General features: G+C 42.7%; 1 protein-coding gene across 2 annotated transcripts in view; it reads right to left on the reverse strand.

The window, feature by feature from the left end:
• The window catches only part of ILF2 (interleukin enhancer binding factor 2), a 56,668-nt gene that overhangs the window by 23,438 nt on the left and 13,529 nt on the right, over positions 1 to 19,701 (reverse strand). For both annotated transcript variants that reach the window (XM_085639896.1, XM_085639895.1), the window contains 3 exons: positions 10,912 to 10,954; positions 10,663 to 10,767; positions 10,392 to 10,469 (listed from right to left, as the gene is read on the reverse strand). In XM_085639896.1, coding sequence (XP_085496022.1) covers positions 10,392 to 10,469; positions 10,663 to 10,767; positions 10,912 to 10,954 — 226 coding nt within the window. The remainder of the gene's footprint in view (positions 1 to 10,391; positions 10,470 to 10,662; positions 10,768 to 10,911; positions 10,955 to 19,701) is intronic.

The following is a 19,701-nucleotide window of genomic DNA, read 5'->3' on the forward strand; positions in this document are numbered from 1 at the left end:
GGCCAAGAAAGTGGTAAAGGAGCCTTCCTTCTCTGAGATCTCAGATTCTTCTGACGATTCGCTGATCTGCTCAGATCTAAAGGGGAAATGTGTTTCAACTGACATGCTTGGATACTTGTTGACTCCTTCTATGGACACACCTGGACCTTCTAATGAATCTCTGCTAAGGCAATTCCACAGGTCAGGGGCTATCGACTCATCAGTTTGTTAAAGAAATCAAACAAGATAGCAAGGGATCTGGACCGGATCATTTTGAGAAGTCTAATGTCAAACATGTATCCTCTTGAGGATATGGAATCAGTGTTAACAGACATTCTTCATGTCAATTCTGTGGTGGCCAGCCTGGTAGGTTGCCCATCCATGGTACAGGAGAAATTTTGATAGATCCATCAGATAAGAAAAAGGTGGATTATGCCTTAAAGATATTTTTTGTCTGGTCCCATGTGCCTATGAACTATCCATGAAGGACCAGGTAAACCAAATAGTGAGCACCTGCTATGGCCCAACGAGGAGCCTACGTAAAATCTTTTGATGAATCCCTTTAGAATCAAGAAAACCCCTTGTCCAAGGTCTGATCATCAATCGTCTTGGCTATGGAAACGCTTTGCTAGCCTCAATTAAACAAAGAGCTGGTCACCAGGCTCCAGGTTTTACAGAATACAGCTGCTAGGCTTGTATTAAACTTTGCTCCTCGGTCCCAGTCAGCGCTCAGCCTGAAAACCCTTCATTGGCTCCCTATAAGGAAGCGAATCCGCTTTAAGATCAGCTGTCTGGTACACAAGACCCCGTTTGAGAATGGGCCAAGCTACCTGGCCAGAAAACTAAACTGGTGCCTCTCATAGAAACCTTAGGTCTAGCACTAAACATCTTCTCACCCCACACAGGGTGCGGACCGCCAGGTACGGTGGCCGCTCATTTTCCCCATCTATCCCCCGCCTGTGGAACGAACTCCCACTACAGCTTCGCACTATTTCGGATCAAACAGTTCCCAAAAGAAGCTTAAAACCTGGGTGTTCTGACTGCTCACCTTTTCCCCTGTTATCAGCGGTTCTGACCTCTCACATTCCCCCCCCCGATATCAGCTGTTTTTATCTTTGCCTTAATCATCAGCTATCGCTGCAGCGCCTTGAGACCCTTCTGAGTGATATGTGCGCTTACTATGACTGACTATGAGAGCTGGGATTTACTGAGCATGCAAAGCACAATCCTTCATTGCGGATTTCAAAGCTTTGTTTTAGGCCATTCACAATGGGACAGATTTGCATCCCCTTGTTGGAAGGCCAGGAACGTTGGATTGTATTTCTCTCCAATATTGCCTCTGATGTGGGGAGATAAGCAGCGCTTGCACAGGGAGAATCAGTTGCTGCAAGATTAAGCCTCTTTTTGAAAAGCTGGAATACCGATGCTGCTCAAAAAGCTTTTCCTCTTAAGATGCATTTTGAGGCCTCATCTCTCTGGGACGGAACTGGTAGATAAAAACACCGCACTGAATATATAAAGAAAGGAAACATTCCTCTTCTTTCCAACACCACTCCCTAATGTGGCACATTTAGGTTCCAAGTAATCATTTCGGTAGTGTTTAAGAGAGCAAGAAAGCCCGGACTGGTCAACCAGGTTTCAACCTAAATCCTTAAGATACTTTAAAAAGGAAAATCAGGTGCAAACCCTTAAAAACAGCACTATGTCGAGACGGAGACATCTGTATTAAGAGTCGATGGAAGAACAACAGTTTGCTTCTCAGTGGAAACGTTTAACAGCGGACCAGTGGGTGCTCCAGTTGATTCAAGGAAGCTATCCGATAGACTTTCCGCCCTCCACCGTGTCTACATGGATCCTTTGTACTCCAGTGCCTCAAAACCAGCTCAAGAAGGCATTATTGGAAGGGGTTTTGTTGCTTCAAGAAAAGGGGGCAATTGTTCATGTCCCCAAGGAGAAGTGGGGTCAAGGTGTTTATTCTATTATCTTTCTGGTTCTAACAGCTTCAAGGGATTTCTGCCTGGTCATCTAACCTCAATTCTTTCATACATGAGATCAAGTTCAAAATAGAAACCCTACAAAGGATTATCCCTCTGATTCCGCTCAACCACAGTTTGATAGCATTAGATCTTATATATGCCCACTTGCACATTCCCATGCAACATCACCAGTTCTAGAGATTCGCAGTGGGGGGGCCTTCATTGGCAGTTCATGGTTCTCTCTTTCGGCATAAAATCAGCCTGATGGTCTTTAAGTTGATGGCACCAGTGGTGGCTCGCCTGTATCTTCTGGGGATTCTGTTTTTTTTCCTACCAAGGCAATTGCCTCCTGCATGCCCCAAGTCTGGCCCAGATCTATCTCTTCTGGGATTAAACAAAGGAGGCTCTCTCCAGCCTGGAACTTCTCCCCAATCTTACCATGTGCCAGCTGTCCACCTCCAAGAACATTATCTTCATAGTTGTCCACTTCAGAACAGATCTAGGAAGAGTTTTGATGCCCGAGAAGAGAATTAAACGTTTACAGTCTGCAATACAGGATTTGATACCCAGAGATCAGGCTCAGCACAACTTTAGTTGGAGATTCAGGGATACTGGTCAGGCACAGTACAGTAGACAAGTCTTCATCTACGTAATTTGAACAATCTTTGGTCAGCGGCACTTCATCCCTTGGACAAATTGGTTCCCTTCTCAGAGGAACAGAAGTACAGTCTTTGTGGTTGGACATCAGGAATCTGTCTAAAGGGGTTCAGATGCATCTCGATACTCAAATAGGTCCTGACTTCAGAGGTCAGTTAACTGCTTTTCTGCTGGAAAAAACACTAAGGGCCTCATGTAGGTAAATAAATATTACCGGTTCATAAATACCGAGCCGTACCGAATCGGTAAATTAGAATCGGTAAGATATATGTAGCTAAAAATTCGGTAACAGTTACCGATTCGGTAACATTCGGTAAATACGAATCGGAATTCACCGAATCGGTAAATACCGAGGTGGAATTTACCGATTCGGTTAATACCGAGGCGGTATTTACCGATTCGGAAAATACCGAGGTGGTATTTAGCGATTCGGAAAATACCGAGGATACTACCACCTTCCCTTAACTAAGTAGCCAACATCAGAATCATGTCATCATAGAAGGCCTCTCAGGCTTGAATAGGGGACCCCATACCTCAAAAATCAGCTCAGTGAAATCACATCACAGGAGCATCAGGAGCCGTCTCGCAGGAAGGCTCGTCTTCGGTCTGACCAATAAACATGATGTCTGTGATATGAAAAGCACCAACTTACAGGTATGTGCAGCTGCGCGTGTGTCATGGCTAAATAGTGGGTCGAACAACCTAGAGTGGAAAACATGCATTGTGTAAAATTCCAGACTGTGTGTCACAGCATGTACAGACCAAGGTCGCTGCGCAGAGCTTTGGATGGGAACTACAGAATGCACTCGTCTGAAGGAAGTCTCGAGTCAGCAGTTTATTCAAGAAAGAACATGTAAACGCAGTGTCGTGTGCAAAGACAAAAATATGGCTACAGAACATTCAACGTGGTCATGCTAACTGAACAATGTATGTACGTATTCAGGGAGAACTCACTACACGCCCCCTTGAGCGAAGCAACATGTAATAGGCAAGAAAAGAGAGAACGCAGAGTTCAGTTACGTCAGAGCAGAACAAGGCGTAACCAATGCAGCGCCAAAGTCTGAAAGTCCAATTAATCGCAGCATGAAATCCCAAAAAACACAATGCAAGTATAGTTAAAAACTCAAGGCGACCATCAGGAAGAGTAAAACGATGAATAACAGAAATGAATGTTGCGCCAGGGTGCTGTCCAGTAGCACAGGCGCAATGGACGACAATCCAGTTAATCCATGAATGTATAGGCAGCAAATGTGGCCACGGCTTCCAACAACAAATCGTTTTCAGGGCCACTAAAAGTCTCAGCCATCCAATTAAGTAAAGAAAAGGAACATACGTGTTCTCCAACCAACGGAGCCTCTAGTACAATCAGAGGGCACCCGGAATGTTCCTCAAAATAGCTCATGGACAAGAAGTCGTAGGCTGCCGCTGAGATGTCCCAATTACCCAGGATACCATGCGCCGCACCACACGCCATGATCCGGACACCAGAACAGGCCAACTCGTGAGACACCAAGGGCCTCATCAGTCGATCGAAATCCGGCACCGGAGACACCATGTTGGTCAAGCACAAATCCAGAGGCCATTCAAAGGGACAATCCAGGCAGTGCAATACAGGTTGTACGCAGGTGAAGTAGGAATACCTGAAGGATAATCCATAAGCCAGGCTCAAAGTCGCCAATGGCAAAGTACCATAGAAGTCAAGCATCCTATCACGAAGAAGATGCAGACGGGACAGGTGCTCGTGTGGCACAGCAGGAGCAGCCATTCCGGAGTATGATAAGGAAAAGCAGCACACCTGCCACTAGCGCCAGAAGCAGCGGGACACCTCCAAAGATGCACGGGAAAAGTGAATGTACAAATGCCGGAATTACACCTAAAATAGTTTGGAAAGAGGTCACGATATCCGAGCCCACATGCTTAAAAAAATGAGCCAGGCCGGTGGCGGACGAGGCATTGATAATAGTTCGGATCAAAGAGCCGAAATGCAGGGGGAGGTCAGTATTCAGAGGCGCCTGTACATCACTGCGCGTATTAGCAACGTGAAGGACAACTTTTTCACGAGAGGAAGTCAAAGGCACCTCTTTGTGGGACAATGGCGCTCTATTCAGCTCCACTTGTTGAACTCTGCTTTCAAGGTTGGAATCGAAGGCCAGATGGGAACATCCCGCCGCACATGCGGGGGTGGAATAAGAACAGTATTGCAGCAGCCAACTTCATGCGAGACAGTAATGTACGGGATTCTCAATCACATCCCGCAGCACGCTCCATCAATCATAATGTAATAAATACCGTTTGCAAGCAGAGTGTAAGAAGGTGTCATCACAGGCACTGGGATACCTCGTAGGACGCACGCCACAATCGGGGCTTGTACATTGCATGCGCCGTGTACTTGCATGTGCCTATTGTCTCATGTATGAATCCTAGAAGTGAGAGTGCTGGAGCTATTATTTATGACGGCTGAAGCCTTCTCCATGTTTGCTTGGTCAGTAGCTCTCAAACTGGAAGCCGCCTCACTGTGCGACAACTTGCAGACTTCGTTGTGAATAGCATACGCCCACCTTTTGGTTCTGCCACCCACAGGACCATTCCCAAATTCATTCAATTCGGTATTCACATTGATGGAGTGGGTGGAGTTCCTGATCCTGTAGATGTGCTCTGTGTCAGCTGGTGGACAGATTGGGATGTGTGTACCATCAATGCAGCCAATGGAATGGGGGAACTGTGCCATGTGAGAAATGTCTGTTTTTGTTTTCTGCAGTGCAGCCTGTGTGTTGTGTAAGCTGATGTAGTGGTGCATTCTCTGCATCATGGCATCCAGGGACTTCCTGAAGGAAGGGGACGGCCAACTCTGGGATACCCCACCCACCGCAGCTGTCACCACCTGATTACTGCCGGATGCCAACAGATGTGGGCTGCAGAGCACCTGCACATGTGGGGGTATGGCGTGCGCCCTTCTGATTGGCTGGTCCAGGAGTGGGTGCAGGTCCCTGATTAAGTCCATGATGGTTTCGGGGTGTAGCCTGTACCTGTCATGTGTCTCTGCATCAGTCAGCTGGAATTGTGTGATGCGCTGTCTGTAGATGCGTTCCTCCCGTCGCCATACCCTCAGTCCTGCTGCCTGTAGATGTAGGCGCCTTGCAATGACGTACATAGCGGGCATGTTGTCCACGCTGTTGCATTTTGGGATTGCTCATCTGCACTGTTGATGGTTACCACCTGCTTTCAATCCGTGTTATTTACCGACTCTTATATACCGATTTTACTGGATTTCTTAATTACCGAGTGCTCCTACATGTCATTTTACAATTTTACCACTTCATATTTACCACTTCATGTTTACCGATTCGTTAATTATGTATTCGGTAAATATGAATCGGTATTTTAGAATTCGGAAGATATGAATCGGTATTTACCGCCTCATATTTACCGAAAAGTGGTTTTTGGACTCCTACATCTCACTTGTCTGAATACCGGTCGGTAACGGCATATTTACCGAAAATCGGCCGTTACCGACCGGTATTTGGCTACCTACATGAGGCCCTGAGTGAGGAGCTATGATAAAGGTGAAACCCTTAGCCTCCCAAACGGTCTCGAGTAACTACACTATGGAAGGTTAACATGCCCTTCTTAAATCCTGTTTTTTACTAGGCTAGTTGTGTGGCTTTTATTATAGTTCATGAGAATGTGGGATCTATACACAGGTGAATCAGTGTGATCAGCAGATCTCTGGGATTTTTTGTTGGGTCTTCACCCACAGGTCCCATCTGTGGCCTGCTTCATCATCAGCCTCACCCCCCCCCCCCCCCCCCCCCCCCATCACCTAGTGTAAGTGGGTAGGCTCAGCGCGTTTCTAAGTGGAGTGCTCAAACTATGAACAAGGGATTGAAAGTGAATCCAAATTGCCTGCCAGATCCTAATTTGTATTTACACAGCAGGTCCTTAGGCAAAGAGTAAATACAAATTAGGATCGGGCAGGCAATTTTTTATTCATTTTCCATCCTTTAGCCATAGTTTCTGTGCTCCACTTACAACCACATTGATCCAACCACTCACACTAGGTGATGGGGGTGTGGGTCATATGCTGAAGAAGGCCACAGGTTGGACGCGAGTGAGGACCTAACACCTGGGTGTGGATCTCACATTCTCGTGAGATATACGAAGGGCCTTGCAACTAGCCTTGAAAAAACAGGATTTATGATAGACAGGTTAACCCTCCATAGAGCAGTTACTGTGCTACTCTGTTTGACAGATTCTGCCAATTCAAGTGTTTTTTCAGGGGAAAAGCAGATCTAATTGGAGGGAATTGATGGCAATCTTCAGAGCATAGATATTTTTTCATCACCATCGGTTTCAGAAAAGTGTGCTAATAAAGACAGGCAACACAGTGCTGTCTCAAACAACAACCTTCAGGGGAACACACATTCAAAGTTCTTCAATGTAATAGCAAAATAGTTGGGCTCCTAGGAAAAGGTTAACCGGTTGCGTCTGTCAGGTGTTCACAACAGGGGCACTGACAATGCGGGTGTGGGCATCCTCAGCAGGAAATTTCCTAACTCACTGGAATTGATGCTATCCAGTCAAACATTGAGAGCTAAGCAGATCTGTATCTTTTTCGACCAAAGGCACTGCTCTGCTACACAGGTTCTACTCCAGGTTTCTGGAACACAATGCTTGAGGAGTGGACACATTGGTTGTAAAAATGCCTTCCTTTATTTTTCTTCCCTTTCCTTTGATCCAGAAGATTCTCTCCAAGTCCAAGCAGGAGAGCAGACCTGATCCTGGTGGTCCCTTACTGGACGCAGAGATCATGAAGGCTTCTCTTCCTCCTTGGATGTTGCAAGAGTATCCAACACCCCTCAGAACTTCGGCACTGGCCTTCTGGCTCAAACTCACTATCGGCCTGGAGGTTGAGAAGTCTGGTCTTCTAACAAAGGATCTTTTCCCTTCCTTGGTGGAGGAAATTCAACACTCTAGAAGGCCTTCCACTATGAAGTGTTCCTTAAAAAAAACGTACCTCCTTTGACACATGATGTTCTGCTGACAAGCTTTCTTCACCCTCCTGTAGCTGGTCTAATGTTTTACACTTTCTTCTGGATGGTTTTCACTTGCATCTTTCTTTCCATTTAAGAGCTTAGTAGTTTGCAATTAAGGCTTTTAGGAGAGTTTTTTTTTTTTTTTTTTTTTTAAAACCTTCTTCGGTCTCATTGCCATCTACACTATTCAGGAGTTTTTCCTGTGGTGAGGTCAATGAAAACTCCTTTCTCCAGCTTGGGACTTTCCAACTGTTTTGTGGGCTTTACAATCTGATCCCTTTGAGCCTCTGGACACGGTATACTTTGTTTCTTTCCCTCACGGTCCTTTTTCTAGAGGGCATCACTTTGGCCTTCGTTCATTAGATTTGTGGACAATTGTGTTGTTTTGAAACCTGGCAAAGCCTTTATCTCAAAACTATGTTCCTAGATCTAAGGAGATTCTACCTTCTACCTGAAAAGATCTCTTTTCACCTATGATACCAGGCCTCGGCCGAGTACATGGATTAAATTTACAATCTCGCTGGCTTTACAGGATATCTTCCAGTTCAAGAACTGGTCCACAGGGTTTGGAGGGGGGGGGGGGGGGGGGGGGGGGGGGGGAGGGGGGGGGGGGGAGGGGGGAGGGGGGGGGGGGGGGGGGGGGTTATGTGGTCCAGGGAGTATCATTTCAGAAAATCTGTGGGACAGCTACTTGAACCTCAGCATACGTCGGCCAAGCATTTATCGCCTTAAAAATGTTTCTGTCTCCCATTTTAATTTGGGTGCAGGTGTTTTGACCCAGCAGTTTAATCACTTATTTTGTGTTTGTTTTCTGGTACTTGCTCTAATTAAATGTAAGGTGTTGCATACTACCACGATTCATTCATTTCAACTCGTCAAAGGACCTTCAGCATATCAAATTTTGAATGACTTGAACGAGGGACATAGGGGTAATGCCCAGTTACTTACTGGTAATTTTTATTACCCTTAGCCCATCTCGTCCTCGTCACAGCCATTACATCTCGCCCACCCTCCCTCAGGGCTTGGCTATATACACAGAAGCCAGGAGTGCCAGACCCTTTTAATGGCACCAAAGGTTGAGAGGGAGGGACTAGCATTGAAGGATCTTCCTGTTTTTTGTTTCTGTCTGGAGGTGACAACACCTCATGTCGTAATGACTTTGACAACATGGACTAAGGGCAATAAAGAATATCGGTATGTTACCGGGGTATTCTCATTTCCCCATCATCCAGAAAACAATGTAATAAAAAAAGGTGCGGTGTCACTTGTCATAAAGCACAATACTGTTGTGCTGCGTGGTTAGTGGACCCAAAGATCTAATGCTTAATGAATACTCAACTAAGAATGCACTGTCAAGTTTCTACTAAACACAGTAGGTAGGTCACTGCTTTCTAGGAAGCAAGTGTCTTTATTCAAACACAAGTAACACTGTTTCTGCTTTTAGTCACTGAATTCATATTTTGGACAAATATATCTATAGGAATGTTACCCTCTTACCATACTTTGAGCTATCACCAACCTACGTCACCCTGTCTCCTCACTTGAAGACCAGAGGCAACCACCACCCTCAGACTAGTTCAGAGTATTACAAGAGATCAAGCTTCCCTCCCATTACTTGCACCAATCTTCTAGTAGGGCTCCTCAAAATTCCGGGACTTACATGGCTAATCAGTGACTTTCCCAATCAAGTAACTGGCTTATTCTTTGATGACCTTAGAGGCCATATAATCACTACCCTCTTGACCCCACTCACTTTAGGTGACCTAAACCACCAACAAATACCCATCCACCCAATTGAAGGTATAAGAGCCCTCTCTTACCCGGACACCTGCGTAGAAAATAAATTCCCACTGGCCCACAGCACCACCCCCTCTTATCATACAAATGACAGCCAGTATATCAGTATAGCTGATCTAAATACTGACGCTAAAAGGCTCACATCACCAAATGTAAACACCTTTAAAAAAAAAAAAAAAAAAAAGCACAACATTATATATGTATGGAACTCCACCTGTAAACAAAGAGGAATGCATCAGATGCCTCAACTTTAGCACCAGATTTGTCCAATTCACTCAAAACCTAACAGGTAAACTTGAGGCCAAGAAACAAGCCCTGGCTACCATCAAATCAACTCTCATATCTGTCAAATCATCTTACAATCAATACCCAACATCCTCTGTATCCTTACACACTCAAAGCAATGCCAGCAGAAATACCACTATCTCCCTAACAATGCTATTTTCAAGCCGGTCACATTTATGCTGCTCAAACACGTATCTCACACACCATGAAACTAACTTTTTCCTACAACCCTTGGATTTAGGCACCATTCTCAAAGGAGTCACTTATCTTGCTTACCATCTCACCCAGTCGGCAACCAAATCCTCATAGCTCTAACACCAAGGTACTATCCTGCTAACATAGCCCCTTATCCTTCCACGCTCACAAGTACCCTAACTTACCACACATCTGGACTCTTTCATCAATTGCCCTCAAACATTCTTACATCCTTCCTCTCTACTCAAACTAGTTCACTCACTTCAATCGGGATTCAGAGTACGACATTCCACAGAAGCAACACTTGCTCACATATTTAACTCGGGCTCACAACTCACTACAATCACCATTCTCATGCCCAGATAACACATTTCCCCCTTTCTTATTTATGGACATTTACTAAAGATAGGTAAACACTTTAAGTGAACCAATTGTGATAATATAGAGATAGAAAATAATGTCAACTCACCACTTCAAAATTTCCTGGTGCCACAATGAGATTATCAATGACATTGTTGATCTTTGTGACCAGGGAAAGTATAGATGCCTGAAGGGGGACATCAAAAGAGAAATAAAATAAACAAGCAAAAATGCACACAATCAAATCCATAGGGGCACAAACTGAGAGTCCCCCTCAGGCCAATCAAAAATACCTTTTACTGAAAGTAGTTTCAGGATGTGTGCTATTCCTCGGGGCAATAGGCTTACAATCAAGCACAGAAAGTTAATACAAGGGGTACCTGTTCTGCTGGTGTGGGTGCCAGATCCTGGTTCCTCTTCAACAATGCATCACTAAAAGGAGTCTCATCGGGAGCACTTTTCACACGAGGGAAGGCCATCTCACACTAAGGAAAAATTAATTATTGAAAAATAGTAAGCAGTGTACAGATGCAGATATATTTTCCAGAATCCACATTCAATCAGCTCATTACAGTGCAAGCACCATAACTTGACAAACCAATCTATAATACTGTTGATAGACCACTTACCACGTAGAAGTCAAATGGGATGTGTGGAACAAAAGGTCTAAACCTAAAAAGAATGCAACATATGCAAGTCACTGTTAGATCAGATACAGAATATGAATAATCAATTCCAATGATTTTATTATGATTTGGAAATTCAAGAATTAAAATACACAGACAACTCCAATTAACCAAATCAACCTGCACTTAAAAACAAGCTAAAAAGGGACACAGTCATCACAAATTTCAGTTTTCATAAAATACAAAAATCATAGTTGCATACAGGAGACCAAAAAGCAGGTTGCAAATGCAAAATCAATTTCATAGGTCCTTTATAATACAAAAACTAACTAGGACAGTGCAAAACGAGTTGTACTATTAGATTCTTTAACAACTTCAACTATGTAATGCAAAGATCCTAAAATAAATATTTATAAAAATGCATTTTGCTCAACGAGGATTGTGTTATGAGATTTAACGGTTTTAGATTTCGTTATGCAGTACACAGCAAATAGCAGAATAAAAGATGACGCAAGTGCTCAAGCAGAATAACCAATTCAAAAATCCTGAAAAAAATGTTATTATATATAGTGAGGAGTACGTTTGGCCCTAAAGGTTCATTATTCAGATTACATGCAACGGTCTAACGGATACATACTTCCTGACTAATACGAATTCCATTGTATGTAACAATATTTATAGCAGCATACAAGGTGTCGAAAGTGCAAGAGCGCAACTACAGTACCAATATCATAAACCCTATAGGATACCAACATAACTTAGTCCGTGCAAAACAAAAAGTATCATTAAGTACATTAACATAATAAATCAAAAAAGATCTGCTCTGAACAAGGACCAATAATTTATCAAGGACCCACGAGCCAGGTAGTCAACTATCCTCCCAAATAATGGTTTCTAAAGAATGCGATTCATAACCAGGTCTTGGTGTCCAAATTTAAATGTTTGCTAGTTTAACCCCACCTAAATCCCCATATGAAAAGTGCACATGGAAAAAAAGTGTGTGAAAGATTTGAAAGTACCTCACGCAAGCGCCACCAAGAGAGCTGCTTGTAGGTTCTCAGTCTGCTCACGTTTTATCATCGGTGAATTGCGAGACCAAAAGTAGATATCAGTGTCAAATGTGAAACGAAAAAGATACCAACTAGTGATATGCGAAAGTATGCAGCTTTTTTTTTTTTAATGCAGTGAGTCCTCTCATGTTAAAAATAGAACACACAATGTTGCAAACCACTTCAATAAGTGAAGGCCAACTGGTTTCATTGCCAAATACCTTCATTGCAATTTCATCAGGGTTTGGGGTCAGTCTTCACCTCACTAGTATTTATTATAAGCCAGGCAGCTGATCTCTGCGTTCGTACCGGCAACCCACCTCGTGGGGGGTGTGCGTACTCTAAACGTTGGTCACACCACCCCTCCTACAAACATGCATGGTTGCTGCCCGTCAACCGGTGCAGCTACTGTGTACGGCTTCGCTCTACACGCGTGTACAGCTCTTGGTCGCGCTTAAATATTAGGTACTTTCAGACCTTTCACACATTTTTTTCCCATGTGCACTTTTCATATGGGGATTTAGGTGGGGTTAAACTTGCAAACATTTAAATTTGGACACCGGGACCCGGTTATGAATAGCATTCTTTAGAAACCATTCTATGGAGGATAGTGGACTACCTGGCCCGAGGGTCCTTGATAAATGATTGGTCCTTGTTCAGAGCAGTTCTTTTTTGATACATTATTGTTATGAGCGGAGGGCGGCCTGCTTTGTATTTTCCCTCGTCGCTTCTTATTGTGGATGATAAAAAATAAAATAAAAAAAAAGAACCCAATAATTCTACTTATAAGATACATTGGATTTTGAACGGAAGGAACCCTATGCAACCAACTACAGCTGAGCAGAACAACAGTCATTCTCTGAAATACATTAAAAAAAAACAATATTTGAAGCAAACTGGTTCAGAGGGGGGCAGGAGACAATTTCGTGCCTCTTCAGCTGTAGCAATGTTGTATTTTAGGAACGGTGGTCTCCAAAAACGATGTCATGAGGGTTGTAGTAGGGGATAGACATAAAACATTTTAGATCCTGCACCCAGTTTCCACATAGGTGACAGTCTATCCTGCCTAGGATGACCCTCTCATATCCCTGTTATATGTAAGGGAAGCAACCTCAACAAGAAAATGGTTCTGCTCACTCCATGGGGGAATATTCCATACAGCATATGGTTGGGGCGGTTTATAAATACTACTCCCCGCCACAACATGGATATTGAAATGCGCTGAACACAATGCGGCATCTCTTTTATGAGAGACTTCATAAATCAAGTTTTTAAAACTTGTTTAGGGAGAGAGCCAGTGCTGCTGTGCTCTAATCCAAACAAGTTTACAGCTCTCGTAATTCCTAAAGAGAACACTTTTCCCCTTCAGGGGGGGAAAAAAAAAAAAAACAATTCTTCACACAATGCTACCCTGTAAGGAGTTCAACACTATTCAGTAGTACATTACTTCATCGTAAGCAAGCAGCGATAGCAAACCCGTGGAAAGTAGCCCGAATTTGAACCGAATCGCCCCTATCAAGGTTACGCTGTTCGGATTACACATTTGGTGTCAAATACGCCCCTCTACTTGCTCAAGGTAATCCCACTGCTGTTAATCTACTGATTCACAGGCATAACTCAGCACTGGAGGAATTTTAATTTTTATAAACTGATAGTACACGTGTGAAATGTATTTTTCCACAATGTTTATAGTGTCCGACAATTGCGGAGGCCCGAGATATTGCCTTACTTCTACAAAGGTCAATGTGGTCACTGCTGGAGTACTTGCTTGTAAAAATTCTTTCTAGATATGGATAAAACTTCACTACAACAAGTTTCTTTCCCCAAGAACCAGTGCAGATTTTTTCTAACTCTGCATCCCCGATGTCTAAAAAACTATTTTACTTTTAGAGATATTTATTTTTTTAAAGTAGTCATCTGAGTAGAGTGCCAACTCATCAAGTCACCTTGATAGTCCAATTAGAGTTAGATCTAACAGAATGGTGTCGTCCGCATAGAGCAGACAGCTCAGTTTCCTTGTTTCTAGTTTCGGGGACTGCCCTTTGCAGAGCCCAACCCTACTTGGTAAATCATGAATATAAAAAGAAAAAAGGAGTCATAGGCACCCTTGCTTAACCCATTCTGCAGCCAGTCTGATCATGGAGAAGGAGAACAATCATCCTGATTAAAATATATTGAAAAACGCCACGATGCAAACTGCAACACGTGTCACAAAATAAGCAAGTTATTGGCAGTGCCACGGGGCTTACAAAAACAAAGCCTTCCTGTGGCTGAAAGCAGAGAATAAAGTCTAGTTTGAATGCATATACTTTTATGACAGATGATGTTTGAAGACCACCATGTTTGGTCGCGGAAACCATACCCAAATGTTAAAACTCTGGGTCAGCCTACCAGACTTCTTTCTAGAAATGTAAAGAGGTGTAAACGTTTCCCAAGCTGCACCCCTCAACAAGGTATATGTAAAGCGATTAACACGTTTTCACACTTCTCCTCATATCGGTAAAGTAACAGCAAGCTATGAGACTTAAAAAGAGATTGAATACACCGTATTTGCTGCAGAGAGATACTCGTGGAGTTAGTGATGGAGCAAGGTTTCGTATAAAAGACACTTGCTCGAATGCAATCCTCTCGAATAACATTTAATAACGTAATCAATGTGTCTGTAAGTACTAATATCGCACCACATTTCACATACTTGTATCCAGAGGAAGCTTTTCTATGTGCATTGCTAACCAGTAACCCGAGTGTCATTAATATGGCCGCAGAAAACGCAGGAACTTTACTGCGCATGCGCCTACTGCATCTAAGTAGTATGACGTTTTCTGTCGCTTGGTGGGAAATCTTTGCAGCTGCGCAATAGCTTTTGAAATGTTCGCTTGAAACTCGCATGCTAATGCATATGCAGAGCTGCAACTAACCCGTGCAAATTCTACCAAGCTACTAATGTAAAGGATATATTAAGTAAATGTGGTTAGAGTAGAAGTAAGTAGTATACAGTGAATTCACTTAATTTCGTATTTTAACATGTTTCTCTCCAACTTTATTAATATTTCGTATTTGGGCCTTGAAGGGTGACTGACATCCCTACCACATGTGACCAATGAGCGTGCACACTAAATCCTCGTTCTGAATCCTGATGGCATCATTTGAACTACTGCCAAGGACACGGACCCTGAAAGCGCCTGGCAAAATCAACTCTTGAACCAGCGAGAGAAAATGACTTCAAAACATTGTATCTTGTATGTATGGATCCCCATATGAAATGCGGGTGGGAATAAAGCTTGGGAAAGTAAAATTAAAGGGCAGGATATTAGACAAAGAAGTAAAGAAAATATTGCACTTGGAATGGTGTGATGTCCTCACCCCACTGTCTGGCCCAATCATATTGAGGGGTGTACATAGAAGTGAAACATTTGGGGGTGGATCATACACTCAAGTGGTATAACAGAGGTAAGTCTTAGTTAGACACACAAGATGCTGAGATGCTGTGAGCTAACTGAAGAAACCAACACTAGGGAAAATCGTGGAATAACCGAGGAGGCACATCTAGGAAGAGGTCCGGACGAGCAGAGCCGGAGAGAGTAGTACCAGAGAGGGGTGCAACGCTGGCGTTGCACTTGAAGAGGTCACCTTCCCGGTCCTGAATCTTTGCTATCTGATGTCCAGGTCGTCACACCATTCTAGGTAATTATAATCCTGTGGGTAATGCTCTCGTAGTTGCTCTCTATTTCTCTCCTTCAGGTACTGTCATCGCAAAAGTTATTCACTGTGAATTGATTCTAAGCTAACTGTACCTTCTTTCCTGAAGGAGAATTTGTGTGTCTACATGTATTTTGACTTGACTCACAAATTAGTGATTCAGATAAATCTTTAAAAATTACTTTGAGACTGTGGTCTTTTAAGAATAAAGTCAATGTATCATTATTTCCTTCCTATTCTAATCTACCAGATCTATCGACAAAAGTACATTTACCCAGAGAGACAGGGATGGTAAGAATATTGGTAAAATAAGTTCTCTAGGGTAAAATCAAAATTGATGCTCAGCGGATATTTACTAGCTCATTGAATGTATGAAAGTATATGGGCCCAAAGTGAGTGTTGTGTGTATGAATTACCAGAGCTGGTAAACTCCGCTGCATCAGTTTTTCTTGGTAGCAGAGGCACGGTTGATTTAGTTAGTTAGCTGAGGATTGTGTTTGCGAATTTGAATCATTGATTTATGTTTTAACCAAACCAGTTATGTGTTTTATGTTGTCTGGAAATTCCCGGGAATATTGAATAGCAGGTGACGAATGGAAGTCACACTGCAGTGAGGTTATTGGTCTGGATCGATAAAGTGCTGAAAGTTACGCAGGACTAGAAGCACCAAGAGAACAATTGGTAGCAAGGATTTCGCTGGTGAAACTTTGGTCTTATATCACCTAGAAAGGGTAATACTGAAGGAGTAGCAGGTTCTCTGGTGCTTGTGTGAAGAGTAAGCAGAAGGGGTTTACTCGCAGTGAAAGAATATTACTATTGCTTGAATGTAGTGGGTCAGACACAATAGCAAATGTTTCTACGTTGTTAATTAATGAAAAGAGTGTGAAATTTGTGCGAAAATTAAGCTTTCGCATTACCTTGTAAAGGAGGGGTCAGTTGAGGGCGCTGCACTGACGTCACTGAGAGCCGCGCTGGGATTGGTTGAAATAGCGAGCGTGTGGTTGATGCAAAATTGTAAAGGAGGGGGTAAGGAGTGATACTGACATAACAGAAAGCCGCGCAAGCATTGGTTAAACGAGCGAACAGAGTAGAAGTAGATTGGTCCTCAAAATAGAAGCCACACTGGTAATGGAGAATCAGTAGGAATAAAGCGAACACCTGATTGGTCATCAAAATAGAAATCCAGAGAATAGATAGTGGAGTTTACATGTACGATCCAACATTAATAGGGACCTGACCAGATAGAAGACTTACAGGTTTTGCTTAAGAACAGTATCTTAACCAGCACAAGCACGCAATGTACGGAGAAAAAAAAAAGAAAAAAAAAGTCGTCATTTATGCAGAAAGTTAAGAATTACTTTAAAAAGGATAAACCCATTAAGAGTAGAGAAGGAATTCTTATCCCTCCCCCGAAAACGCCTGCATCATACAGGATGGTGGAAAGAGGCTATCATACCTGTGTATGGTTAGAAAATTGGGTAGAATATACAAAAGATGGAATATTAGCATTTCCCGAGTTCGGAACCTTTAATGGGAGAATTTTACATAATTTAGGAACTCTGATGAATGAATTAGAACCCAGACCTAGATTGACCCAGTACGAGGCTCTGGAAGAGTGTTAGATTTGAGCGCGATAGACCTCGAAGTAACAGCAACCCGAGTAAATATTATCCAAAGTTTCCCCGAGAGACTCGAGATAGTCAAATGAAACAATGGAGACAGGCCATGGTGGCGGAAGGCTTACATCCCGTGTTAATATCAGAAGAGCAGTTTGGAGGCAATGTACAGAGAAAACAAAGCAATTGACAATGACAAGTAGTGGAGAAATAGAAGAAGAATATTTAGAAGAAATTTTAATGAAAAGCCCTCCACCTTATAATGAAGGATTCAATAGAACGACCCCAGTGCCCCGATGTTAGGAACACCTTTAGTTCCACAAATAGTACATGACAAGAATAGACAGGGTACTTCAAGAAAAAGAAAAGGAAGCAATAAATAAGAATAGAAATGAATGAATACAGAAGATAGCTCAGATAAACGCACATCCTGAAGCATTGACCATACCAGTAACAATAGGTCCAGTAGTCCAGTTGTATGGCGAAAAGTTAAATTGTCCCAAAGCTCCCGTAATGCCTACTCAAAACATTTAACCCAGAAAAGAAAAAGGTAATAAATCGATTATCAAGCTAGTGAATGTGAATCAGTAATATCATTAATGGATTTACCCATAAGAGAACCAATAATCGAAACACCAAGAAGAAATTTGCCAGGTTGCTCAAAGGAAGTTAGACTAGAAACTTCAACAGGAGCCAGAAGGGCTACAATAGTAACCCAGGAAGATAGAGATGGACTCAAGAAATAGAGAAGCCAAAGCCACAGCCAAAAATATTAGTTTCCAAATTGCGAGTGGAATTGGAAGAGATGATAGCCGGAAATGTGGGTCTAGACAGATTAAACACGTACAGTGAGGGAGTTACTGTTTGTTTGTAGAAGCATTACACGAACTACAAAAATATTTCATAAGAAGTTGGCGAATCTCGCATCTGAAATGGGAATGGACATAGGGAGGTCAAAAGTGTTGCAGAAACCCTATACAGACGAATTTTCTGATAAGGATTTGGAAAACATGAATGTGTCTGGAAGAAAATTACAGATCAGAGAGTTGTTATTTCTATTACAAAAATGGGGAGATCTTGACAAATGGAAAGTTAGGTGGACAGAGAAACAGTAGGAATCCCAGGTAAATCGAACATCTGAATATGCAATGAGTGAAACAAGAAAAGGTTGAGAGGTTGTATCCAATGAGGGAAGTACCCGGAGGGGGATATGTACATATTCCGTGGACTAGACAGGATATTTTGTCTTTTCCAAATGATTTTCCAAAACTGAGAGAGAAACCAGTGGAGTAGGACAAACAAGTCGAGAGGTTTGTGAAGGTTTCAAAGGTTTTGTTGAAAGATCTGGATGGTCTGTTTGACATAGTAGCACCAGCAGATGTGGACAGAATGTAAAATTACCGTAGATTGGCCTAGTGAGGAGTATCCAAGAGATTCAAAGACAGGAGCCCCATCAGAAGTTGTAATGAAAAAAATATCATCAGGTGATCACTTTTCTGAAAAGTAAAATTCCCCCGAAAGAAACTGATTGGGTAAAAATAGAACAACCCAAGAGAAGGAGGAGTCTGTACATGCTTACTAAGAACGACTTTTACAAGTGTTCAAACAGTATAGTGGTTTTGAAAGTATAGGAAACAAGGGCATGACTCATTTTGTGTATAGATGTGTGACAGGGTTAAGATTGGATATATCTCAAATGATTAAGCAGCACATGCTATGCTGGCGATCAAAGCACATAGACAAAATTTTAAAGTATGCCAAATGTTTTGGGGATGAATTCGATAACAGACGAAAAGCCTTAGAAGAAAAGGTAATGTGGGCTCAAGTAAAATTAGCAGAACAGCAAGAGCTTCAATTAAATAAACAGTCACAAAATCAAGGAAGGGTACAAGGTCAAAGTGACAATAATGGGGGTAAGCCTCGGGGGAGATTAAACCGGGAAGAGGCAAAGAAAAGGTTTCCCTGTCACGGGTGCGGAGAGTTGGGGCACTGGGAAAACGAGTGTAAATTTGTACAAGTTAATAATGGCCAGAATCAAAATTTAAATCCACAGACGCAGAATGAGGTGTAAATGAGTCAACCGCAACAGGGTATAGACCTTCAGAGTCAATTGCCACCTGCCCCCCAAGCCAAATTTTATGAGTCAAGTACAGTGTGAACACCGGATTTCCAGAAGGAAGTGGCAAGAAAAATTTTGTAACATCGCAGTTTCTTTTGCAGGACCCATTTCTCAATTATGAGCAAGAATGACTGTGCCTGAGGGGGGAGGAAGTGGAGTGCGTACTTGGCGCATCCCTACCGGTAGATCATTCAGGCACATACATTGAAGGTAAAGTAGAAGGAAAATGACATCACTTTCTTGTTGGAAACTGGTGCTATCCGGTCTACTGTGAGAACAGCAGACATTCCTAACCTGCCCCTCTCAGGTG

The sequence above is a fragment of the Triturus cristatus genome, chromosome 12, assembly GCF_964204655.1.
Source record: "Triturus cristatus chromosome 12, aTriCri1.1, whole genome shotgun sequence".
Taxonomy (NCBI): domain Eukaryota; kingdom Metazoa; phylum Chordata; class Amphibia; order Caudata; family Salamandridae; genus Triturus; species Triturus cristatus.